General features: G+C 52.1%; 1 protein-coding gene across 1 annotated transcript; it reads left to right on the top strand.

Moving 5' to 3' along the window:
• Positions 1–4: 4 nt before the first annotated feature.
• On the top strand, positions 5–24,998 carry LOC144732604 (eukaryotic translation initiation factor 2A-like). The gene is given in 16 exon segments (XM_078614079.1): positions 5–108; positions 2,039–2,108; positions 5,758–5,832; positions 7,030–7,148; positions 7,304–7,403; positions 8,948–9,030; positions 9,736–9,809; positions 13,881–13,940; positions 13,942–14,026; positions 14,721–14,837; positions 16,165–16,509; positions 16,774–17,018; positions 18,289–18,414; positions 18,905–19,036; positions 21,532–21,597; positions 22,536–24,998. Coding segments are annotated over 16 exon segments (1,791 nt in total). The 5' UTR covers positions 5–80; the 3' UTR covers positions 22,602–24,998.
• The last annotated feature ends 1,779 nt before the right edge of the window (positions 24,999–26,777 follow it).

Below are 26,777 nucleotides of genomic sequence, written 5' to 3'. Positions count from 1 at the left end.
GCTACTTCGTGACCCCTGACCCCCCCACCGTCGCCGCCCCCCTCCTCTCTCTCTCCCAGGACCCCCCGCGCGAGACGAACATGGCGGCGCCTGTGCCCCTGCTCGTGGGTGAGAGGCGACGAGGACGACGACGAGGGGAGGGGGTGGGGGGTGGGGGGGGGGTGACGAGGGGAGGGGGTGGGGGGGACGAGGGGAGGGGGTGGGGGGGGGTGACGAGGGGAGGGGGTGGGGGGGGGACGAGGGGAGGTGGAGACGAGGAGGGGGGGGGGGTGACGAGGGGAGGGGGTGGGGGGGGGTGACGAGGGGAGGGGGTGGGGGGGACGAGGGGAGAGGGTGGGGGGGGGGGACGAGGGGAGAGGGTGGGGGGGGGGGTGACGAGGGGAGGGGGTGGGGGGGACGAGGGGAGGTGGAGACGAGGAGGGGGGGGGGGGTGACGAGGGGAGGGGGTGGGGGGGGTGACGAGGGGAGGGGGTGGGGGGGACGAGGGGAGGTGGAGACGAGGAGGGGGGGGTGACGAGGAGGGGGGGTGACGAGGGGGGGGGGGGTGACGAGGGGGGGGGGGTGACGAGGGGGGGTGAGGAGTACGAGACACGAGGAGGAGGGGAATGGATGATGATGATGATGGCAAGAGACGAGGTGGTGACGAGGAGGAGGAGGCTGTGAAGAGAGCAAGAGGCTCTATGGCAGTGCCTGTTGCGAGCTACGCGGCTGCTGCTGCTGCTGTGGTGGCACGTGCGGCGTGACGGGCCTAGTGGCAGCTGTTGTAGTGCAAGCGGCACGTGGCGGCCGCTGCTGCGAGAGCCGCGTGGCTCAAGAGTTGGGCCTCATCCAGCAGTGGATAAGGTCATGGGTGACGATGTTCGTGGTTACACCATGAGACATCTCCTTTACCAGTGGCAAAATATAGTAGTAGGTTTTTACCCTTTAAACTGGTACAAAACTGACACCTTTATACAAGGCATCATGTTTGCAATAACCACAACACAAGCAGTCAAAATGCAAACAAAAAGAAACAACACCAATGGAGACTAGGCTCTAAGGAAAGCTGTCTCGGGTGTGGACCAATCAACTTCAAGGACAGTGCATATTATTACCATTATCAGAGTTGGTTCTTTTTGTTTGCATTTTGACTGCTTGTGTTGCAGTTATTGCAAACATGATGCCTTGTATAAAGGTGTCAGTTTTGTACCAGTTTAAAGGGTAAAAACCTACTACTACGATGTTGGTGGGTGAAGTGATCAGCCTGGATGCCGTGATGAATGTGGGTGCTATGGGTGGCAGGGTGGTGAGCGCTGTGATGATGAAGGCAGATGTTGTAGGTGGGTGTTGTGATGATGGATGTGGGTGATGTAGTTTGTGTGTGTGTGGGGTGTTATAGCAGAGTGCTGTGGTGAATGCAGCTCTTGCAATTATTTCAAGTGGACCTGGTTCTCAAAGTCGGGGGACAGCCCTTTCACACCCGCTCTGCCGCTGACAGTCGCATTAATCTGTGGCCTGCGATTTCGCAAAAGTAGCTGCGCAATCAACTTCAATATAGTAATAGGTTTTTACCCTTTAAACTGGTACAAAACTGACACCTTTATACAAGGCATCATGTTTGCAATAACTGCAACACAAGCAGTCAAAATGCAAACAAAAAGAAACAACTCTGATAATGGTAATGATATGCACTGTCCTTGAAGTTGATTGGTCCACACCCGAGACAGCTTTTCTTAGAGCCTAGTCTCCTTTGGTGTTGGACCAGATGACGCCAAAAGGCGTACAACTCAAAAACAGTGCACTATCAGAGTATTAAGAGCTCGGGGTAAGCATTTACACTATCAACTTTAATGTCACGGCTGTGTTTGTGAAGTCATCGATGGCCAGGCTGAGACCACCAGCTCTCCCCACTTGAGAACCTGGTTGAATCACGGTGGCTCAAACCCAGGATCTCAGCGATCTGACCTCTGCGTGTATAGTCGCATGCGCTTATAAGAGGATATCCGCGGGAGGCTGGCGCTGATTTTGCTGACGAGTTTTGTGTTTTATTGCGACGCAGTCAGAGGCTCGGGTGGTCTCCAGCTCATCGATGGGCCTCCCGAGTTTAAAGAAAACAGCGCCTTCCCCGGGTACAGCGTGCCTCGCCTCACCACACTCACACTCCACCTCGCCCACCACACTCCACCACACTCGCACTCCACCACCACGCTCCACCACCACACTCACACTCCACCACTACACTCACACTCCACCACCACACTCACACTCCACCACACTCACACTCCACCTCGCCCACCAAACTCCACCACACTCCACTCCACCTCGCCCACCACACTCACACTCCACCTCGCCCACCACACTCCACCACACACTCCACCACCACACTCACACTCCACCTCGCCCACCACACTCCACCACACTCACACTCCACCACACTCCTCCACAACACCCACACTCCTCCACACTCACACTCCACCACACTCACACTCCACCTCGCCCACCAAACTCCACCACACTCCACTCCACCTCGCCCACCACACTCCACCTCGCCCACCACACTCACACTCCTCCACCACACTCACACTCCACCTCGCCCACCACACTCCACCTCGCCCACCACACTCACACTCCACCTCGCCCACCACACTCACACTCCTCCACCACACTCACACTCCACCTCGCCCACCACACTCCACCTCGCCCACCACACTCACACTCCTCCACCACACTCACACTCCACCTCGCCCACCACACTCACACTCCTCCACCACACTCACACTCCACCTCGCCCACCACACTCCACCTCGCCCACCACACTCACACTCCACCTCGCCCACCACACTCACACTCCACCTCGCCCACCACACTCACACTCCACCTCGCCCACCACACTCACACTCCACCTCACCCACCACACTCACACTCCACCTCGCCCACCACACTCACACTCCACCACACTCTACCACACTTCACCACACTCCACTACACTCACATTCCACCTCGCCCACCACACTCACACTCCACCTCGCCCACCACACTCCACCACACTCACAATCCACCTCGCCCACCACACTCGCCACACTCCGGGAGGCATGACCTTGAAAATTAGGGAATTCTCAGTGGCGCCCTCTTCAGTTGTGCGTCACAGCTTCCTGCATCACTTATTTTCCTTTGGTCAGTGAACTTGTGGCAGAGGTGGGACAAAGTCATTGTTATGCAAGTCCAAGTCGAGTCGCAAGTCATCAAATTCATGACTCGAGTCTGACTCGAGTCCAAGTCACATGACTCGAGTCCACATCTCATAGGTGGGACAAAGTCATTGTTATGCAAGTCCAAGTCGAGTCGCAAGTCATCAAATTCATGACTCGAGTCTGACTCGAGTCCAAGTCACATGACTCGAGTCCACACCTCTGACTTGTGGGTTACTTGCTCTTATTTATATTTAATCCAACTCTACAGTCTTCGCTGTTTACCTGTCAAATGGTTTAGAGTCGTTCCTTGCCATTGGTTCTTACGTTGCTTGAGATGCACCCTCACCCAGGCTGTTTATTTCGACGGCGGGGAAGATATTCTCCGGAAATTGCCTCGGTTAAATAAAGGCATAAACTTTAGTGTGGTAAGATTTGACCTTGTCAGATTTTACAATGACATAGTCATCATAACAAACAATGAAAAGTAGAATAACGGAGTTAAAATAACTTTCAAAGGTTCAATGGGTACGGTCCCAACTTTACAATAGAGGACACTCGATATTTGATTATTTCTGCTGGATAAATGTAATTCTGGAAGGAAAAAACATCAATTGGGCTAAAGCCTATATTTTTTACGTGGCGTGACCAAAAGTGTAAGGAAATGAAATTATTTGTCGTAATTTACCAAAATAAAACTTAATTAATTTCTAATGCAATCTTGCTTTCTGGCACTGGTGAAGTGTGAGTGCTCTTGCCAACAGCGTCTGACAAACCAGCAGTTCTGCCAATCAAACCCTCATGGTCGGAACTGCAACAGTTTGTTTGAACAAATGAACCTTATGACGGGACCCCGGGGTCCCGAATAAACGGAAGTCAAAATCGTTATTAATTATTTTCCATTTGGCAACTCCGTCCCACCTTGAACCGCGACCCACCTGGCGCGGATCAATCTGTTGTCATGTCGTCCAAGCGCAGCGAGGACGGATGCGCAGATGAAACAAAACTTTGATTAGCGCATCGTGTAGAGCTCGTCGAGAGGAATAGATCGCCGTATCGTTCGCCTTCATCAGACATAAAATGACGTCACAACAAAGTTTATGTGAGAGCCGGGGGCTTGTGGGACCCCGGGGTCTCGCCGTAAGATTCAAATGCTGCTGCATATTATGAGTCCATGGCTCTGGGCAGGTCGCTTGGAATGCGCCTGATCTCATCAGATCTCAGAAGCTAAGCAGAGTTTGAGCCCAGACAGCGCCTGATGGGCCGTCACCGTGCACAAAACCAGGTGCTGTCGGCTGCTGGTACGGCGCTGTGCAGTCAACAGGAGGCCGTGCAGCAAAATACGCTGCTGTACTCTACTACGCACCTACGTTTATACTTTCTCACCTTCACGCACCCACACTGACCAGCGTGGTGAAGTATGGTCAAACGAGTTGCCACGGCGAGGAGAGGCCATCATCCAGCAGTGGAGTGACAATTCTATGCACACGCTTTGTACGTGCAGAAGGAAGTGACTCAGGCTTTTAAAAAATGTATTAATGGGGGGAGACGAAGATGAACTGAAGTCCGTTTTATTTAATTCAGAACGTTGGCCTTTATATGTACTCTTAGTTCTTTCGGTAAAGTCACGTAGGTAAAAAATGAAATTAAAAATAATAAAAATAAAACAATAAAAGTCATGATTGTTTTATTTTTATTAATTTTTATTGTTTTATTTTTTTTAAATTTTTTTTTCATTTTTTACCTACGTGACTTTACCGAAAGAACTAAGAGTATGAACCCTTGCAGTCACGAAAGCTTCAAATCTGGGCCTTTCTATGCTTGGTTGAGTCAGTCAGGGCCAGTCACAGCCCAGCTCTCCCAGTGTGGGGGACACCCCCCAGAGTGACCCCCACCCCCGACCCCTCATTAGTACGGTGAATCGCACGGGGCCATTCTTCTGCTGGACCGCACTCGCTGTGCTTTTCGGTCAGCCCCCGGCCGACCTAAAGTTCTTCTCAATAAAGGAGCCATTGTTGTCTTGCGTCATTTTGCGAGGGTCTCTTTTACTTTTTATTTCCTCTGTGCGTTTCTGTCGCCCCGAGCCTGTCGCCCTTTCACTCGAACGTAAAATCAAAGTTGTTTTGCCAAAATCAAACGCTTCCGGGACGCTTCCACGCGCGCGCACCGCTTTGTCCTGACGTGCTTGACTCTGCTCCAAACCTTTTCACGCCACACATAGTAGTTTATTTAAATATTAACGTTTTTTCTATCGCCTTGTTTATCGCTCCGTTCATCTTTTATGCACTTCACCTCGCTTTAACTTTCACCGCACCCCCCGAGGCCCCTCCCCTCTCCGCAGCCACTAACGTACCGGTTGCCATAGCAGCGGATGAGGGTCACCCTGGCAACGCGAGAGCGATTGGGCGGAGCGGCGCATCTCACCTTCGCGTGATGGATGGCGACGACGTTGGCGTCGGAACAGTGGGGCCTGTGTCCGCGTGTTTTGTGTGTGTGTTTTTCGTACAGCTCCGTTAACAAAACAAACCACTCTCTCTCTCTTGTTTTTCCAACGGCGTCCCCGTCCCTCGGATTACCATCCTGCGCCCAGCGAGGACAAGAAGACCTGCAGGGTTCTGGCGTTCAACAGCAGTGGCACGCAGCTGGCCTGGTGCAATGGAGAGAAGTAAGCACGACCCTCTCGGATGGGAAATAATAAATGCCGACTCTCGCGAGGGCTCGGCTGCCGTGGGGAGGTTTTGTCCTGAACCCAAACCTCTGCCAGCTCGAAAAAAAACGAACTGTCAAATAATGGGACGCTGAATTTCGATTTAAAGCTTTCGTGACTGCAGGGATTCATCTTCTTGGTTTTTTCGGTAAAGTCACGTGACTTTACCGAAAGAACCAAGAAGATGAATGGGACGCTGCTTTGGCGATCGTAATGTGGGGAGCGAGCGAGCGGTCGAGTTTGAGTGACTGGGTGGGTGGGTACGTGAGTGATCGAGTGCATACGTGAATGAGTTGATAAGTAAGCAAATGCGTGAGCGTTTCCATGATTGAGGGAGTGATTCTGAGTGAGCAGCGAGCAGGTGGAGTGTGTGATTGAGCAGGCATGAGAATTAGTCATCATAGAGGTTTTTGGGTATCATCACATTAGATACTTGATCTAACCCAGAAACCTCTAAATGTCGGTCGCGAAAGTCTATGTATTAAAGAGACTAAGTAAATGAATATGTAATTGCGTGAGTGAATGAGCAAGTGTGTTATTGAAGGAGTGGGCGAGTGAATGATTCAGCCAGGTATTGGATACGTGTCTGGGTGAATAATAAAGTTATTGAATAATTTCTGCAATGTATTCAATGAGTGAATGAATGGTGGTTGAGTGAATGAGCAATAAAGTGCTTGAAAGTGTTTGTAAGTGGATTAGTCGGCCGGTTAGTGAATGAGTAGGTAAGTGGATGAGTGAGTTAAAGGGTGCGTGGGTTTACTGAATGTGTGACTGAATAAACGTGTGTGTGCGTATGGCGAGCGGTGGCACAGTGGTTGGCGCACTGCGCTACAAACCCGGCGACCAGAGTTCGATTCCCGTTCACGGCCAACACCAGTGACGATTATTTGAACCGATTCTGGTCCTCCCTAAGGTCGACTCGGCCTCAAATGGGTACCTGGTACAGTGTGTAAACACCGCCACTAGGGAGACAGGCACTTGGGTGTAGTGCTGACCACCCACCCCTTCGTGTGCCGTGCCGGCCTTCCTCGGTGCTCGCCAAGAGCACTTGCCCCAACAGTCTGTTAAGTCGGGCGGGCGGGTGGGTGAGTGAATGAGTGAGCAAGTCGGGTAGCGAGCGAGCGCGTGAGCGAGTGTCCGTTGCTCCCCCGGTAGGGTGCAGGTAATGAGCCTGCCGGAATGCAAGCTGCTGCACAGCCTGGACGTGCCGAAGACGGCGTGCCTGGCGTTCTCGCCGCTCGGCACGCTGCTCGCCGTGTGGCAGCCCTACATGAGTGAGTGGCCTCCCACACCCGGGAACTCGAAGACGGACACATTCGACGACGCAAATTTTCAGCTGCTCGCGATACGGATTGTAGCATCGTGATCGCCGCTCCCCCCCCCCCACTACCATGCTCCCCCCAACCTCGCCGTGTGTGTCGCCTCCCAGCAACCAAAGACAACCCTAAGGGGGAGCCCAACCTGACGCTGTGGGACCTCAAGGAGGGCAAGTGCTTGAAGGCCTTCTTCCAGAAGAAGCAGCAGGGATGGTGAGAGGCCGTTTTACCCTTGGCCCGTTGCGGCTGCATTCGTCGGGGTGGCGCTCGCACACACACTCGCACACACACTCGCGCACACACACACACACTCGCGCACACACACACACACTCGCAAACACACACACTCGCGCACACACTTGCGCACACACTCGCGCACACACTCGCGCACACACTCGCGCACACACTCGCACACTCACACACACACTCACACACACACTCGCGCACACACTCGCGTCGGCTCCGTTCGATACGGGTGCCGCGTGCGGTCGCGCAGCGTCTCACAACGCTCTGCAACGGCCCTGGGGTACTTTATTTAACCCCGGAGAGGCAGTCGGTTATAGGTTGCTAGAGAACAGAGGTCACAAACGGGTTTTGATTCCTTACCCGTACCCGTACTGGGCCGCACCAGGGTCGCAAATGGGTACCCGTACCCTACCCGTACCCTACCCGAAATGAGTGACAAACGGTTCCTCACCAGTGACTCATGGCCTACCCGTACCCGGCCGGGTAGCCGGGTATCGGGTAGGGTACGGGTATCGGGTACCCGGTTGCGACCTCTGCTAGAGAAGTGTCTCTGGGTCCCTGTGTGAGTCTATTTGTCCATGCATGAGTGAGGGTGGCTTGCGATGCGCGTCTGGGAGGCCACACAGCTGAATGTGGATATGTAAAGTGTCTCATTGCGACCGCGTCTCGAAATTGTGTTTGGAAGGTGGGCATATTTTATGGAGAAAGAGGCAGTCATAGGTTTCTGAGTCTAGAGGTCCCTGTGTGAGTCTTTGGTTCTCTGTGTGAGTTACAGGTCCCCGTGTGGGTCTACATGTCCCTATATGAGTTTATGGGTCTCTGCGTAGGTCTGTGGGTCTCTGTGTGAGTTATAGGTTCCTGTGTGGGTCTGCATGTCCCCCGGGGTCTCTGTGTCTAAATGTCTCTTTGTAAGTCTCTTGGTCGCCATATGAGTTTATGGATCACTGTGTGAGTTTCAAAGTGAGTTTGTGTGGGTCAGTGCAATAAAATGTGGTTTCATGTAGCATCTAAATGAGGACAGCATCTTGGGATCTTACACGTAAATATTGGGCGTAATTATTTCATAGACCCAGTTGGGCATAGAGGAAAAATGAAACGGGAACAGGGAGTCAACAGCGTGGACGGCTGGGGGAGGGCCATTCCAGACAAAGGGGGCAGCAGCAGAGTGCGAGTGATCTTAACGGGAAAAAACTGGCAAAATTCATCGCTTGCTTCATTATTTAAGTGTATTTTATGACATTGAATATTGAGGTTTGATTTTAATAAACACATTTACTAAAATTAAACATCCGAATGCAGGACCCTTCTCGAAAAACTCATAAGACTCAATGAGATCTTCCTGGGAAGACAGGCTCAGCTCTGACAGTGTTAATTCCGATTCTTTTATCCACCAAATCGCACCCCGCAGTGGTGAAGTGTCGATGACTGCCACACCCTAACGCCTGCTACGTGGCGAGCTCCAGCCCGTTTCTTCTCCTAACCCCTGTGACCTTTGACCCCTCCTCTCCCAGGAGCCCCAGCTGGTCAGACGACGAGAAGCTCTGCGCGAGGATGGTCAACAACGAGGTGCACTTCTTCGAAGACAACAACTTCGGTGAGCGACCAAGCGCCACCGTGAGCCTCCACGCAGGAGGCAAACGGCGACGGGTAAATCAAAATCGACTCTTGACGACCCCATGATGTGCGCGTCAACAGCGCGCGTTGAGGTTCAGTTCACGATTTTCACGGATTATGGTGGCGCAGTATTTGGCGCCCTTCGTTGTGAACCCGGCGCGACCGTTCGAGTTCCATTCCCGACCACGGCTAAGGTCGGCGGCGAGCGACATCCGAACCTGGCCCTGGCGCCGCGGCAATGCCCGTTGAACCGGGGCGTGAACTTGTACAGCGGGGGTTGGGGAACCTGCAGACCATGGGCCTGGACGCGACCCACGGGTTTCACGCCGTATGGCCTGCCGCACCGCCACGCGAGGCCTGCCGCTTAAGCAAAAACTGCACCGCCAACGACGTCTATATGTAAACTCCAAGCAACTTGGCCAAACTAAGCGGAGTAACTTCAACCTGGCAACGTCGAGTTGCTTATTGTATCGGGCCCGGTCGCCTGTTCTTCTTTGAAGTCCTTGTCGAAGTATGCGGTCGATGCCTACAGTCCGAGCGCAATCGACGTTTATTGTCGATGACTGTTTGACTTTCCGCTAAAGGTATCCGAAAGAGTGAAATTTGTCCCACGGCTATAAAATGGTACCCCCCCCCTCCCCCGTTCCACTGGGTTAACGAGCGGCACGTGTGCGTTTCGCCGCAGACACGATCGCGAACAAGCTGTTCCAGCAGAAGGTGGCGGACTTCCAGCTGTCCCCTGGGCCCAGCCCCAGCAAGGTGAGCGAGTGAGAGTGTCAGAGAGCGTGAGAGAGAGAGCGAGTCATCTTCTTCTTTCGTACGGCTAATGGAGATGCAGAGCAACAACTGCAATTTCACATTCAGGTGTTCAAGTCAGACAATCGCATTAGAAGCAGCGGAGTGTATCGCTGCGATGTCTCCTTTGTATTTGTGGATCGGGCGTTGCGTCGTGAGAGAGCGAGAGAGCGTGCGGGTTCTTGCGCTTTGCCGAGCCCCTCTCGTTCCGGTGGCACGCGCCGGCGCCGTGAAGTCGCTCGCCGGTGCTACCGGCAGCACCGGCGGCGGCACGGTGGAGTGACATTTAACTTTTTTTTTTTATTCACTTGAATCGGCCTGGTCTCGACAAATTCCTACGAGTTTCTGGACAATGACGTTGCCAGGTACTGCGTTGAAATTGGCTAAAATATGATTTTTTTGCTGCAAATATCCAGGTGTGGGGTTGTATATCGATACAGCATGGGAAGGTAAAAAGGTACGGATTGCCCCCCCCCACCCATGCCCCACTATTACACAAACCTGACAACCCCTTATCAGTGCCCTACTTTATTACAGACCAATTCAGAGCTTACTGGTCAATCCGTGCACCTCAAAAATCTCAACGTTCATCCTGCAAAGTCCCATCACAAGCGAGAAACACAAAGACATTTTTTGTTGCCCGTATTGAAACGGCTGTACGCTGTATGGACCAGAAAACTCAATTTCCCTGTACAAGAATATGGGGTAATCCGTATCAGTTGACAGGTATGATTACATAAGTGGTCACATTTCGATTCAGACATCAACTCTTGTTTTTTTGCCCTGGTCCTTGTGGCACATGATGTAGGATTATAGTAAAGTCAATCGCGATGGAATATGCGCTTTGAGAATCACCGCTTTGGTACGCGCGCAGTTTGACGTCGCTTTCCGACGTCAATCCACGTGTCGGGACTTGGCAACGAAAAGAAAAATCTCGAGATGCTTCCAGGCCAAACATTTTTACAGCAAAACAAACAAAAAAACCCCACTCGATATGAGAAATGTGGAATTACAAAACGGCATACGAACCGAACACAAAACGGTATTTACATTTAAAACATTTATTTTGAAAAAAAACAGCGGTGTTGTTTACGCTTCGTACGCGTGCACGCCCAAGTGTTTGTGCGCGCCGCGTGTCACCGGGAAACGCCACGCGGCCGTCGAACAAACTGTTCCAGTGGCCGCGGGAGCGAGGCGCTGTACCCACTGCCCGGCACGGCTCCCCCCGCCCCGCCCCGCCCCGCCCCGGCGGTCGGACGCGCAGCCAAATCTTCCAGCTCTCGCCGGCGACGCCGCTTTTCAAACCGGCCGTCGAGGACATTAGTGCGATTACATTGCATGGGGCGGAGGCAGCGGCGGTCGGGGAAGTTTGGCGTCCTTTGTAGTTTCTCTTATAATTGCTCGTTATTTCTCGGCGGCGTGACTCGCGCGCTTAGAAGTCGTCCGGCGTTCTCGAGGCGGTGCCAGCTCGGGGCCTTCACTTATCCTGGATCCCCCCCCCCCCCCCCCCCCCTATATTTTTTGTTGGCGTGCGAATGGGGAGCGCGGGGTGTTTTTAAGGCGCCGTGGTTGGCCGGCCCACCCGTTTGTTTTGCTTGTTTTTTTGCGGTTGGCAGATGTGAAGGAAGCGATGTTCGGTGGTGCGCGAGTGAAACGGGGAAAACAAAGCTTCTGTGTGCTTAAAGCACGCCGGGAGGCTCGGCTGACGCGGGCTGCTGTATCGTAAAGATAATAAGTGCAGGGAGGAAGAGCGGTGGCGCCAACGTGGGCAGATTTTTATTTTATTTTTTCTCCCCTCCGAGGATATTTCGATTTGTCAGGAAACGGCACTTGTACCAGTTTATTACACACACACCGCTATAATGTGTGCGTGTGTGAAGTCCTCGTCAGCCGCTCCACCAATTTAAACGAATGGAGGAGTCGTCTGAAAGCTTAGGGTTTGTAAATCATGCAAACGAGATCGAACTTACGGTTACAAAAAAAAATTACCTTTAACCTAGAAAATTTGGATTTCATCTGCTCCGCCTCTTGTTAACCATTTACCACAGCCCTTTGTGTTACAGAGCCCCATGTCGATAATGATGCACAGTGGCGTTTGGTGATGGGAACCAAGGTGACCTCACATCCGAGAGCCCTTAACAGTAAAACCGTTTCGATTTAAAGCTTTCGTGACTGCAGGGATTCATCTTCTTGGTTCTTTCGGTAAAGTCACGTAGAAGGGAAATAATAAAATAATAAAAATGAAACATAAAATAATTCCTACGACGTTTCGGCCACAACGCAAGCAGCCGTCCTCAGGTGAAGAACAGGTCTGTCGGGAAGACAGCGTCTGAATGAAACACCCCAGGCTTGGAGCGTATATTTAAGCTGGGTTGGAGGGGGAAGAGAGCCTTGAGGCTTATTTTTATTATTTTATTATTTCCCTTCTACGTGACTTTACCAAAAGAACCAAGAAGAGTAAAACCGTTACCATTTTTTATTTTACCCGATAAGGCCCACTGAACTATGTAGCTCATTTTTTGTAAAAACCAACCTAGCCACAAATGACAGCTCGACGAAGTGGCTTGTCACGTGTAAACGTACATCAGCCAAACACTCTTAAGCATGATGTTGATTCTAAATGTGGAGGGAAAAACCAGTGGACCCCCGAAGAAAAATCCACACGACCACGGGGAGCGAGAACATGCAAACTCCAAACATACACAGGCGTCGGGGTGAGGATTGAACCCACCAACTCCTGTACACCCGGCGAGGTGGTTAACATCTTGCCACCGTGGCTCCCTTCAAACCCGTATCATTCATGAAGCTCCTGATTGGAGAGGCTGGTGTATAAATTGAGGCTTGTGAAACCATAAGTGAACGGAAGAGCTGCTATACGATGTGAGCAAGGCCGCAGGCTCCATCTAGGAACTCGTCTTTGAGCTGCATGTCCCCAGCCATTTGTGGGGATGGGAACGGATGCCGGGAGCCACTCTGATCATCCAATTCATGCCCTGCCCAGTACCGTTTACTTATTAATAACAATGGTCAACACACTTTTTCTGGCATAAGGTATTCCAACGGTTTTAAGGTAATTTTGGGGTGCTGATTCCAAATCTGGCATCAGTTTTTGTCTATCACATCACATCATTTTTGAGATATCAAATATTGCATTTTCAATTAAAACTGCAGAAGAAAAATATTAAATAAATGTGGATATCTACATTAAATGATATTATAAACAGACTGTCCTAAAAATACAGCACCATATGTTAACACTAAAGCAGTCACTGACTCGCAACAACTTGCAATCATAAGTGACAGAGTTAATTTCGGGTAAAATCAATGAAAATGGGGTATGCCGATAGCATAAAAATAATGTGATAGAGCAAATCTGAGATCAGATTTGGAATCAGCACCCTGAAATTAGTCTAAAACAGCTGCAAAAGCCCAGGCCAGAATTTTTTTTTTGTTGACCAGTGTTATTGTACGCAAATCAGCAACACCGCTCTCCATTCGTCTTAGTATGGTGGTCGTTGCATCACCACTGTTTTAGTCCCAAGCGAGGTGCACTTTATTGTTATTATGTTTGCTTAATAAGTAAAGCCTCACTGAGTCTCATGACTCTTTTTACAGGAGGGTCCTGCCAAGTTGTTGAGGTAGACTTTGAGGACAAGAGGACGGCACGTTAGTGTATTTTTTGGGGGTTTTTTACATCCGCAGTATTAATCGGGGTGGCCAGCTGGATTCGAACCGTGAATATCTGTGACAAGCGACGAGTACGCGCCACCACCCTAAGGCCACGCGCGGCAACATGATGTGACAAAGGTTCTCCGGCGGCAGGTCACAGAGAGCCAAACCCAGGTATTATAGGTTAACAAACTGCGGTGGCTGGAATCACAAGGGCTGGCGTTTTGAGAAACGCCGATTGAAAGCGTGCGATCACACGCGCGCACGTGTAACCGCACGCGTTTCTGATTGCTCGCGTGCGCGAGACGGTGGCTGCTTGCAGACGTGCAATCGCGCGCCGTGTGCCGTCCCTACCGGCGCCCGCAGGTGGCCGTGTACGTGCCGGGAGTGAAGGGGGGCCCGTCGTTCGTGCGTCTCTACCGCTACCCCCGACTTCGGGGGCCCCACGCAGGCGCTGGCCAACAGGAGTTTCTTCAAGGCCGACCGCGCCTCCCTGGTGTGGAACAAGAAAGGTGCGGCTGCCCTCTCTTGTCTCTACTCCTCCTCCGAGCCGCACGCACGGATGTCTCACAGTTGTGGCAACAACTGTGCGTGTGTGTGTGTGTACACGTCTCCGTGTGTGGGTTTGCCCATGTGTGTACATGTGTGTACCCATTGTGTGTGTGTACATATATGCATGTGGGGAGCGGTCGTGTAGCGGTTAGCGCGCTGCGCTACGAACCCAGAGACCTGAGTTCGACTCCGGCTCACGGCCAACACCGGTGACGATTATCTGAACCGGTCCTGGGCCTCCCCTAGGTTGACTCAGCCTCAAATTACTATCTGGTGCGGTGTTTAAACATCGCCACGAGGGCGGCCGGGCGTGCTGCTGGCCACCCTTGTGTGCCGTGCCGGCCTTCACAGGTGCTTGCTAACAACACTTGTCCTCAAAGTCTATTAAGGCTATAGGGGGATCTTTATCTTTGTGTACATGTGGGTACGTTTGTGTGTGTACACGTATAGCACAATCAGGATTAACTTAACGTGAATTTTCTGTTTGTATATTTTAAAGAATCCGTCCACGTCTTGATGAGGTTCCCGTGATGGTCACGTGACACTCATCAAGCGCCTTAACTTCACCCCTTGCCCCCCACTCACCCCCCCTCCCCCAACCCCCCCCCCACCCCGTGCCTCCTCCGCCGTGTTGCTGTTCTTGCGCGAGCACAGCGACGGCCGTGCTGGTGGTGGCGAGCACGGACGTGGACAAGACGGGCGCGTCGTACTACGGCGAGCAGACGCTGCACTACATGAGCACGGGCGGGGAGAGCATCATCGTGCAGCTGCGTGAGTCAGAGCGCCGCCGCCGCCGCTACTGTGGCAGCATCGGTCAACAACCCCTTATCAGTGCCCTACCTTATTACAGACCAATTCAGACTTTATTGGTCACCCCGTGCCTCTTAGAAATCTCAACGTTCATCCTACAAAGGTCTCATCACAAGGAGAGAAACTCAAATAGACAATTACAATTTTTTGTTTGCGTGTAATGAAACGGCTGTACGACCTATGGACCTGAAAACTCAATTTCTCTGCGCAAGAACGCGTCTGGGTTGCCCATCACTGCTCTGCACTATACACTACACTAAGCACTACACTGAACAATTCACACTATATTATATACTACACACTACACACAGTACTCCACACTACACTTGACACTGCATACTAGACTTTCTAAATGCTACACTATACACTACATTATACACTACACAGTACATACTACAGTTGCTAAACTATACACTACATTATACTCTACATTATACGCAACACTGCACGCTACAGTACACTATACACTACACTATACATTGCACACTGCACTACATTATACATGACACAGGCTTTACACTATATACACTACATTATACACTACATTATACACTACATTATACATTAAACAGGCTTTACACTCTATACACTACATTATACACTAACGCGTCTAGTTTGCACACCGCTGGTGGCCAGGTTGGGGGTGATTCTTTTGGAGAATTGGTGACATTTTTATGTCACGGTGCAATGTAGAGCGTCTGTTGCTTCAGGTTCAAGTTTATTTTGTTTAACCAGGTGAGAACTTGAGAGGCGCGGATGGGTCTCATTTGCAAGAGCGGCCTGTGCCATTGAACAAATTACGCAAAAAAACATACCAGTTTAAAGCTTTCGTGACTGCAGGGATTCATCTTCTTGTTTTTTTCGGTAAAGTCACGTAGAAGGGAAATAATAAAATAATAGAAATAAAACATAATAAAATAATTCTCACGAAGTTTCGGCCACATCGCAAGCAGCCGTCCTCAGGTGAAGAACAGGTCTGTCGGAAAGACGCTGTCTATGCGTGCGTTGTGGCCGAAACGTCGTGAGAATTATTGTATTTTTATTATGTTTTATTTTTATTATTTTATTATTTCCCTTCTACGTGACTTTACCGAAAGAACCAAGAAGAAAAAAAACATACCAGTTGAAAATATTAACAGATCCGTGCCCAGCGTTCGCGACCCTCATAAATGTTTTCTCGTTGACAAATCGACCAATCGTCGCGTGCCCAACCTACGCACTAATCTCGTCTCTTCTCGGCACACTCCTTCCCCCGTCCCTCTCTCCGGCGGCGGCGGCGGCGGTTCAGCCAAGAACGGTCCAATCTACGAGGCGACGTGGAGCCCGACGTCCACCGAGTACTGCGTGGTCTACGGCTTCATGCCGGCCAAGGCCACGATCTACAACCTCAGCTGCGAGCCCGTGTTCGACTTCGGGACGGGGCCACGCAACGCCGCCTCCTACTCGCCGCACGGCGGGCTGCTGGCGCTTACCGGCTTCGGGAACCTGCGCGGGAACATGGAGTTCTGGGATGTGCGCAAGAAAACGCTCGTGTCGCAGATCACGGCGTCGGACTCGACGCACTTCTGCTGGTGCCCGGACGGCGCGCACGTGCTGACCTCCACCTGCGCACCGCGCCTGCGCGTCGGCAACGGTGAGCGCACGAGCGAGCGCGAGCATGGGCACGAGCGAGCGCGCGGGAGCACGAGCCGTGCCGGTGTCGTTACTCACGACTGTTGTTCGTCTCTTCGCTCAGTGTCGTTTACACTTCACTATTGCCGTCGCGGCCAGAACGCGCCCGGTGTGGTCAGGACTGAGCCTGGATAGCGCACGGACGGGTGATCGCCGCGGGGAGGAGGCTTGTGTTCCCCCGGCGAGCCGTTTTGAACGACGGCGTTTGCGCGCGCTTGCCCTGCAGGCTACCGCGTGTGGCACGTGTTGGGGGCGACGGTGTTCACCTGGGAGGCCGCCGAGAACTCGGAGGTGTGGGAGACCACGTGGCGCCCCGTGCCGGAGGGGACCTACCCGGAGCCGGGCCTCACCGGCCGGGCCGGCGGCAACGTCGCCGCTGGCAACGGCGCACCGGCCGCCCCGGGGAAGAAGATCCCCCAGACGTACCGGCCACCGGCCCTCCGCAACAAACCGGTCACCAACACCAAGCTGGTACGGCACCGCTGCCCAAGCGGCGCGTAGGAAGGGTTGACGGAAGGTGCTGGTTTGCGCAGAATAATATAAATGTTTATTTTATCCGTTCGAACGTGGGCTCACAGCTCGGATTGTAACGCAGAAAGAAATGTGGAACGTGGAATTTCCACCACTGGCTCAGGGCGGTAAACAGGTGAGCGCCGCCTCAATGTTCGGTTTGAGCTGGGGATCACTTTGGCTTTTGAAGGATATTCTATTGTATTCATATTTGTGTTAGAGTTTAACTTAATATGCAGGTATCTCTCTATTTGCGACCGTTCAGTTTGCGACATTTCACGTGAACGCAATAGAAAAATTACGGATACTTTTCAATTAACGAAATCTAGTTTTTGCGTTAACGAAATTTCAAACGACACGCACCGCTAGATCATCAAACGAGCAGCCACCCGGTAGGCTGCATCTACCCGCGGCAGCGTCACGTTGTCCCTGCAGTGCCACAGTAATGCCTCCACATCACCACCTTTCCAGTCGTTCCAAATGTGCAGATCTGTTGGCGAGTTCACTGAAAATGTTAATTGTTTTTGTAGAAAATTCGTTGTTATTCAATCCGATATCCCAGCGTCACACCTCCAATTGGCAGGTAGCTCTGCGCAAATCGGATCACCGATTCGGCCGACAGATTCCCATTCAAGAAATATTTCCTTTTTCCCCACCGTGTCATACCACCGGCGCGTATCAGAGGTTACAAATGGGTTTTGATTCCTTACCCGTACCCATACCCGGCCGCACCAGGGTCGCAAACGGGTACCCGTACCCGGCCGTACCCGTACCCTACCCGTACCCAGACGGGTACAGGTAGGGTACGGGTATCGGGTACCTGATTGCGACCTCTGGGATGAAGCCATGTTGCAGGCGCGGGTGGGTTGATTCTAGGAACTTGAATTGTGAGAAGAGACAAAACGTTGGGAAATGAGTGACAAACAGTTACTCACCAGTGACTCACGGCCTACCCGTACCCGTACCCGGCCGCACCAGGGTCGCAAACGGCTACCCGTACCCGGCCGGGTACGGGTAGCCGGGTATCGGGTAGGGTACGGGTATCGGGTACCCGGTTGCGACCTCTGCCGCGTATACTGGCCCCACTTCAACCGCTGCCGCCTGCCCCGTTAGCGAGTTGGTTCGTCGCTCTGCTGTGCGAGCGAGCGGGCGGGCGTGTGCTGGCCAAGTTGGTTGGGAGCGGGGGGGCGGTGGACTGACGCGTAGGCGGCTGCGGTTGTGCGGCGCGCAGCACGACGAGGATGAGCTCCCGCAGAACATGCGGCCGGCTTCGGGGAGCGCGGCGGCGGAGAAGCAGCTGTCGAAGGCGGCGCTCAAAAACCTCAAGAAGCGGGAGGCGAAGAAGGCGGCCAAGCAGGTGCGCGCGTGCGCTGCTGTCGCGTCTCCCGCTTGCCATCGTGTTACCCGCTTCCATCACGTGTCCCGTTCCCGTTGCGTGTCCCGCTTGCATCGCCTCTCCCGTTCCCGTTGCGTGTCCTGTTCCCGTCGCGTCTGCCGCTTCTTTCGTGTCTCCCGTTCCAAATCACGTCTCCCGTTGCCGTGGCGTCTCCCACTCCCATCGCGTTTTATGTTCCTACTGGGTTGGGGTTATCTCATAGTCATCGTCATCGTCGTCATCCATGATCGATCCACTGCTGGATGAAGACATCCCCACTCCGTCACCGTCACCATCTCCCGCGGTCTTGGAACGCAACGATCCGTCTAGCTCCTGAACGCGAGCCGATTTCACCGCTCCCTCTCCACGATGTCATCGCGGGTTGGTGTGCATTAAATGTTGAATTTGTTGGGTTCAGACTAAATAACGTTTTAATATTTTTCAAATGCTTAACGTGCGATGTTGTTTGAAGGAGGGCGGAACAGAGGCGCACGATGATGACACGGCCGCCCACATTGCCAGCGACGCAAAGCCTGCGGGGATATCGACGACGGAGAGCGTGCATGACCCTGACAAGGAGAAGAAAATAAAAGCCTTGAAAAAGGTGAGAGAATCCTGTTCCTTTGTCATCATTCATTACCGAAATGCTGGCTTAGGAAAATGTTCCACCTTTAAAACGCATCTGTAATGTGCAGCTGTGATTTTTTTTTTTTTTACCAATTTCATTACCGCTTGCTCAACATTAGCTCGCCCAGATCAATAGATCGACGCGTGGATTGAAAATAGATTTTCGACCCGAACGATCCACTCATCAACTCGCTCTTGCAACACAATTGATGGAGTTCCATTGGGCACAATGGTGTTACGCTAATTAAATTATCATTTTACGTCAACACACGAACCTACGAGAGACGGTGCAAGGAGAGGGGAGAAAGACTTTGGTGGAGACGAAGCGATGACAGAATAGGTCGAATGACTGACGACAAAACACAGTGCAGAGGATGTGGTGGAAAAAGACGTGACGCAACAAGTCTGCGAGTACAGTACAAAATAGACAAATACGGTGCAGATGAAAGGCAAAATATATGTACGTTGAACTTCTTTCGCACCGTACGTAGGCAACCGTGCCAATCGGGAGGTGCGGGGGGGGAAAGGCGGCGCGGATAGACGTTACAGAGTACGCAATTGCACGAATGACATTTTCGAGAAAAAAAAGGAAAACACAGCAGAGACGAGACGGCAAATGCCGAAGGCGCAAATGGAGAGACGTTGCAGGAACAGTTGGCGGAGCTCGCCTCTCGGTGCGGACGGGAGGCGGAGGGCGGCGGGCGGAGCAGGAGAGGTAGCGCTGTCGGCTGGTGTGCGGCGAGCACACCGGACGTACACCTTGGATGGTATCGTTCTCGCGACTAAATTCGGAGGGAATGGCTTTAACCGTCGCCGTTAAAATGTTTTCCGTCGGTTTGAAGTCATCGCGCGGAAAATGTCACTTCCCCGACGGCAAATGCGACGAGAGACGATTTGATTGAGTGATCGAAACGGCCCACCCCGTGTCGGTGATGCGCGATGCATCGAATCGCAACGGGTGAAATCGCGTTGGCCCCAGTCGTCCGTCGTGATAACGGGCGACGGATTTACAACATTGTGTCGGGCAGTTTTCCATCGTCATCGGCAGCAGTGATCAATCAGTCCACCGCTGGATGAAGGCCTTTCCAACCCGTCGCCCTCCCCCGACGGTCGTTCAGAGTGACACGGTGTTAATTAGAGGTGTAAAGATTCGCCCTCTGCTAATTTGAATAATGTTCACGCTCGACTGTCGCGATTTAATTCGAGGCTGGTTTGCCGTTGCACCGTGGTGGATGCAGCCGCCTCTGGTATCTGCAGGGGTGACGCGAAACTCATTTCTTGCGACCTATGGAATTGAAAAACATCGATCCGTACTCGTCCGTTTTGATGCGTGAACCGTGAGCTTATGGAATCGATGGGACGCATCAACGAGTCGATACGTGGTTACATCCCTTATAAGCGGAATTTGTGCACGCCGGATTTTTTAATCAAGTGAAAAGCAACATTGTTGTGCCATCACTCTCAGCTATTAGCCTGTAATAAACACCCCCTCCCCCCACCGGTGCACCCTCTGTTCGCGCTATTTTAATCTGGGGAGAGAAAAGCGATCAATAATCGTGGAGAGAGATCAATACGCCCTGCAGCCATCGTTCACCTGTGGCGGCGGTGTCGTGGCAGCTATTGATCGACTCGCGGTAGCGAGATGTTAACTACCTCGCCTTGTATGCAGGAGGTCGTGGGTTCAATCCCAACCCTGACGCCTGCTGTATATTTGGAGTTTTCATATCTCTCTGTGGTCGCGTGAATTTTTCTCCGGCTCCTCCAGTTTTTTCCTCCACATTTAGAATCGACGTCACGCGTTTAAAGAGTGTTTGGCTGCAATACATTTACACATTAACCACTTTGTTGAGCTATCATTTGTGATAGCCAGGTCGCGTCTGAAAAAGAGCAATATAGCTCAGTGGGGCCTTACCTGGTAAAATAAAAAAATAGTTAAGAGATCGAGACGTTCCCGGGCCCTCCCCGTGTTCGAGACCGGGACGCTACTGACCCCTGGTGGTTCCCCGTGGTCAAAGACGGCAGCCCTGCCAAGCCACAGTGGAACACGTAACGAGAGACACGGCGGTTCGATTCGTACGGCTCGCGGAACGTGAATCGGACGGTCAGTCATTTGGAATCGGAATCTTTATTAATCCGATGAGCTATGAAGCTTTTTTCCACGCGAGATGTCCAGTCGGGCGAAGTGGTGGTGAGCAAGTTCCATCAAGAGGCTAGACAAAAGGACATTAGAGCAGGGGAGGGAAAAGGTAATTGAGTCACTAAAATAATTACAGTAGAGAACCCCCTCTTAACGACGGTAAGAGGTTCCACGAAACCGGTCGTCAAGTGATTTGGTCGTCAAGCGAGTATAGAAGACGTAGAACTTTGAATGGTTACCACCGACCACCAAGCGGTGAAATTGTTGCCGGTAAACGCTGACCTCTCGAGCGCCGTCGTTGGTGGTGCTCCTCCTCCGTGTGCTGTCTCCTACAGAAGCTGAAAGCCATCGATCAGTTGAGGGAGCAGCAGACAGGCGGGAAGGAGCTTCAGAAAAACCAGGTGAGCGATCCACCTGGAGCCGGCCGTGTGTGGGGACCAAAGTGTGTGTGTGTGTACGTTGAACATCGTTCGCACCGTACGTAGCAAACCGCGCCAATCGGAGGTGCGGGGGAAGGACAAAACACTAAACACAAAAAGCAGTTCAAAAGAAATTACTTTGTCAATGTAGATGATGATTTAAAAGTGCGAAGCTCCTGTGGCTTCCTAATATCGGAAGAGCGTTCCAGACGGCCGCAGAAGGGCATCTGAAAAGCGCGCGATGCAGTGACCGTCTTTGTTCGATGATGGCCTGCCAAAAGCTGAGCGTCGTGCAGTCACCGCTAAAATTAACACGGAGTCGGCTTTCGCGACCAAAATGATCCATAATACAGGTTTTTTGGGTTTGATCGTGTAAACATATAAATGTGTCGTTAAACCCGCCACCACCTGACACAGCCAATTAGTAAGGGTTGTAAACAGAACGTGACTCACCAGTGACTCACGGCCTACCCGTACCCGTACCCGGCCACACCAGGGTCGCAAACGGCTACCCGGCTACCCGTACCCGGTGAGCTATGAAGCTTATTTTCCACGCAAGATGTCCACTCGGGGGAAGAGGTAGGGTACGGGTATCAGGTACCCGATTGCGATCTCCGGCCCGGAGCTATTGCGCCAGGGGATATGCAGAACTTGTATACGCACCGTGCAGACGCGTTTCCGGATCCAGCTCGGAACCCCGATCCGCGTCGTGCGGAGCTCTTCCATAACCGCTTCCTGTTTCGCCAGCCTCACTTGTTAACACGAGCCGTGGCCAATCGGAAAGCGGTTAGGTCAACAGGAAGTGATGCGGAAATCACCGTCAACCGCGTTGTGGCCGGAGGAGGGGCGGCGGCACGACGAGATGCGGGAGCCGCCGCGTGCCCGGTGCCGCGTTCACGCCGATTCTCGCTCCTTCCCAGTTGGAGAAGATGCAGATGGAGGCGTCGCTGCTGGAGGAGTTGGAGCAGCTGGAGCTGCAGGACTGACGGCGGTTGTCGGCGGCGGCGGCGGCGGCGGCGGGATGAGCAGGCCCCAGTCGAGAGTAACGGGAGCCGGCGGGCCTCGAGTGCCGCCGGTGGCGGGGGGGGGGGGGGGCGCAAGCTTCGGTCGGCTTGACCGGCGTGTGAGGACGAGACACGGCAGTCCCCCTCCCTCCGCCCCCTCCCCGACGGTGGGACGGAACGTGCCATTTTTTTGCCGCCGCGGCAAATGCGCCCTAACCCCCCCCTCTCCCCCCGCCTGAATAAAGTCGAGTCAAAAGCCTCCCGAGTTATCACAACGCCTGCGATCGAGTGACGGCGATCGTCTCGTCGGGCCTGGCACGTTGCCGGGACCCCCGTGCGAGCGACGGTGTGCGGATTACCGGTGCGGTTTGTACACTGCCGTTTTAAGCTTTTACAAACGCCACTCGCCCCCTGCAGATACATTAAAATAGAGCCCTTTGTCAATCCACTGCTGGATGAAGGCTTCCCCCACACTGCCTGGGGGGGGGGGGGGGTTTGCTTGACCATACTTTACCACGCTGGTCAGTGCGAGTTGGTGAAGGCGGCACCCGGGGAGACTGATTCAGACATCGCTCACCACCGATGTTGCATGCGATTAGCCACGCACTACCCCGTGGCTTTGGCCTTCAGGGAGATCGCTGGAGGTGGAGGCCAGCTCGCTGCTGCTGCTGTTGAGGATTCATCTTCTTAGGTTTTTTCGGTAAAGTCACGTAGGTCAAAATTAATGAAAATAAAATAAAAAACAAAAATCACGACGTTTCGGAGGCAACACAAGTCTCCGTTAGCTGCAGCTAATCTGGCTGTGACGGTCCCACCTGATGACGGAGACTTGTGTTGCCTCCGAAACGTCGTGATTTTTGTTTTTTATTTTATTTTATTTTCATTAATTTTTACCTACGTGACTTTACCGAAAAAACCTAAGAAGATGATTCCTTGCAGTCACGAAAGCTTCAAATCTAGAATCTGTTGAGGATTGTTTAAGGACTTGTAATGCGGCGTTGATCACAACCGAGACACAAACCGGCCACCACTCTCATTACCTCTGCTCTCCGGCTCTCTGGCGGAGTTGTGATCGCTGTGCCGGGCGTTTGCATTTTGTTTCAAACAAATCCCCCCCCCCCCACTCCCGACTTTTTGGGCGACTTCAGCTTCCGTGAGCTGTGTCTGTGAGACGTCCGTGGGATTTAGCGAATCGGTTGGCGGCACGCGAAATTCGACGCACTTTGTCGAGTCGATCGTCGTTTTGGAATTGTCGTCCCGCCGAATGGAGTGCCCGCCATCGCATCCCGAGTCGCGTTCGGTCCTGTCCGTCGGCGGGTTCCTGACGTGTGTGAGCGTAAGTGTTGTGAACGCGCGCGAGTCTCGGGCACGGTGCGAGAGGGCGAGTCTTGTGGGGGTCTCACTGTTTGCGAGTCCTGTGTCTTGAGTAGGATGCGAGTAATTTTTTCGTTTTGAGTTTATTTTCGCATAACCAAGGCGAGAACTCGAGAGACCAGGATAAAAGTCTTGTATGCTAGAGTGACTGGCCTGGGTCGGCAACGTAAAAGAAAAAAAATGTTTTGCAGTTAAGCAAACAAATCGGAGAAAAAAAAAATCTGCGTCGAAACATGAGGTCGAAAATATTGCGCGAACAAATCAGTGTTAAGTCATAAATTTCCTGCAGCGCATGTTTGCTCGGGGCAGTTTACCTTTAGACCGATAATCGCACAATAACATCAAACGGATGTCAGGTGGCTTATAGACAAGGATCTATATAAAATACATGTTTATCCTTGTCCACCTCTAAGTTCCACATGTGTGAAAGTTGCACGTTTCCTGTGTATATGCGAGTCCTCTGTTCTGTGTGTGAGTCCTGTGTGTGAGTACTGTGTGTGTGTACTGTGTGTGTGTACTGTGTGTGCGTGAGTTGTGCGTGTGAGTACTGTGTGTGTACTGTGAGAGTACTGTGTGTGAGTATTGTGTGTACTGTGTGTGTACTGTGTGTACTGTGAGAGTACTGTGTGTGAGTATTGTGTGTGTACTGTGTGTGTACTGTGTGTACTGTGAGAGTACTGTGTGTGAGTATTGTGTGTACTGTGTGTGTACTGTGTGAGTGAGTCCTGTGTGTGTACTGTGTGTGTACTGTGTGAGTATTGTGTGTACTGTGTGTGTACTGTGTGAGTGAGTCCTGTGTGTGTACTGTATGTGTACTGTGTGTGTACTGTGTGTACTGTGTGTGTACTGTGTGTGTACTGTGTGTGTATGCGAATCCTCTGTGCGTGTTCTGGAAGTCGCCCATCCTGCGCGTGCCGTGTTTACGTTCAACGAGACGAGACGCGTTTTGCATCACTTACTTACACCGCGAGAGCAATACTTTAATAAAGTTTATTTCAAAGTAGAGTAGCATGGGTGAAACGTGTCTTGTTATACGGTACATAAACTGTATGCAGTATATGCAACATGAACATTGGCCTATTTCCTCAAGTACATTTGCTCAGACCAAAGCGTCCTGAATGCACCCAGCGTCATATCGGCAAGCCACTGGGGAGCCATGCACTTTTAAATCATCGAGATCGAACTGCTTTTTGTGTGTGTATCTGTTGTCCTTCACCCGCACCTCCGATTCGCACGGTTGGTTACGTACGGTGCGAAAGAAGTTCAACGTACAAGCGAAGCTTGAGAGGCCCAGGATAGTGCTTAGCTTGGCTTGGATGTTTGATGAGAGTGGGTGCCAACTGCACAATTGAAGCGGATTAGTCGTCGTCGTGTCCACCAGAACAACTCGGATCATCAGTGACGGGCCCACGCCACGTTCAGCAACGCGAGGCCTCTGGGCCCATCTGACGCTGTCAGCAGATGAGTGGAGGCTTCGTGTGATTGACACTTGGATTGGGAGGCTGCCTGGGAACATTGGGCGTTGTCAGTGTCAGCTGCTTGTTGGGCAGGAGGATGGCAGTGCAGCAAGAGGTTTTAGTACTGGTAGGAACCCACTGGTTCCACCAGCCCACAGGGGATTATTGTTTCCCTCCGTCCGTCGTGCAGGGAGGGGCTGGGTGGGGAGGGCTGGGCGGGGCTGGTCACCCCGTGGTGCCCTTATAAAACTCAACGTTTAACTTCTCACGCTGGCTTGTGCCCGCTCTCACAGTCGGGCATATTTGCGGAATACACCACGCCGCCGTTGACCCTGGCCATTGACCGAGCAACCCAACGTTCCTACCAGCTCCCTTCGCAGGAATGTGTTAAAATGTGGAATGTTCAGTGTTATCCTTGTACCTACGCATGTGTTGATTCCCCTCCCCCCCCACGTTCTCCGAAAACCCCAACCAGAGGTTTGGGGGAAGCTGCTTAACTCCAAAACATCTGAAAGAGTAATTACTGTCATCTGTAGGCAACACCTATTTAGGAACTTGCATATAGAGTAGATCGTGTTCTCACCACCATTTATCCCAAAAAAACACATGGCCAACCACGCTGCACAGCGTGGCTCAACCAGTAGGGTCCCGGACTTGGTAAACTTGTACTGGCAGGTAGAGCCCTGGGTTCAAACCCAGGCCACGGATTCCATTATTTTTTATCCCAAAACATAAATAAGTTGATTGGTGTGAAACTCCGTTGCAACCAAATATAGCTTGAGTGTAAACCTCCCCTCCACCATCTGGTGTACGAAGCTACTTTATTATTTAAAAAACTTTCCTTCCAAGATGATTTGGCCCCACAAGCGACAGAGTTGGCAGGGCACGCTGTGGTGGCTGAGTGGAGGAGCTCTGGTTTTGGGCTCTAACTACCGCCGTGCCAGAGGACATGAGTTCAAATCCCACGCGAGGCAGACTGGTGAACGACGAAGAGGAGAGGGAGATATAAATTCCCAAGAACTCAAAAGTAAACGTCAAAGACTGGACATGGACATGGACTACGGGCAAGGGTGGTGCCAAACAATGATTCTTTTTTAAAAAGCTGATTTTATTTCACTGCGAATTTCCACACCACAAAGACAACAACACTTTCAACTGGTACAAAAACTGACACCTTTATACAAGGGATCATGTTTGCAATAACCACAACACAAGCAGTCAAAATGCAAACAAAAAGAAACAACTCTGATAATGGTAATGATATGCAGTCCTTGAAGTTGATTGGTCCACACCCGAGACAGCTTTTCTTAGAGCCTAGTCTCCATTG

The sequence above is a fragment of the Lampetra planeri genome, chromosome 43 (genome assembly GCF_965212315.1).
Source record: "Lampetra planeri chromosome 43, kcLamPlan1.2.h2, whole genome shotgun sequence".
Lineage (NCBI taxonomy): Eukaryota > Metazoa > Chordata > Hyperoartia > Petromyzontiformes > Petromyzontidae > Lampetra > Lampetra planeri.
This window is presented reverse-complemented; position numbering and strand designations above follow the sequence as displayed.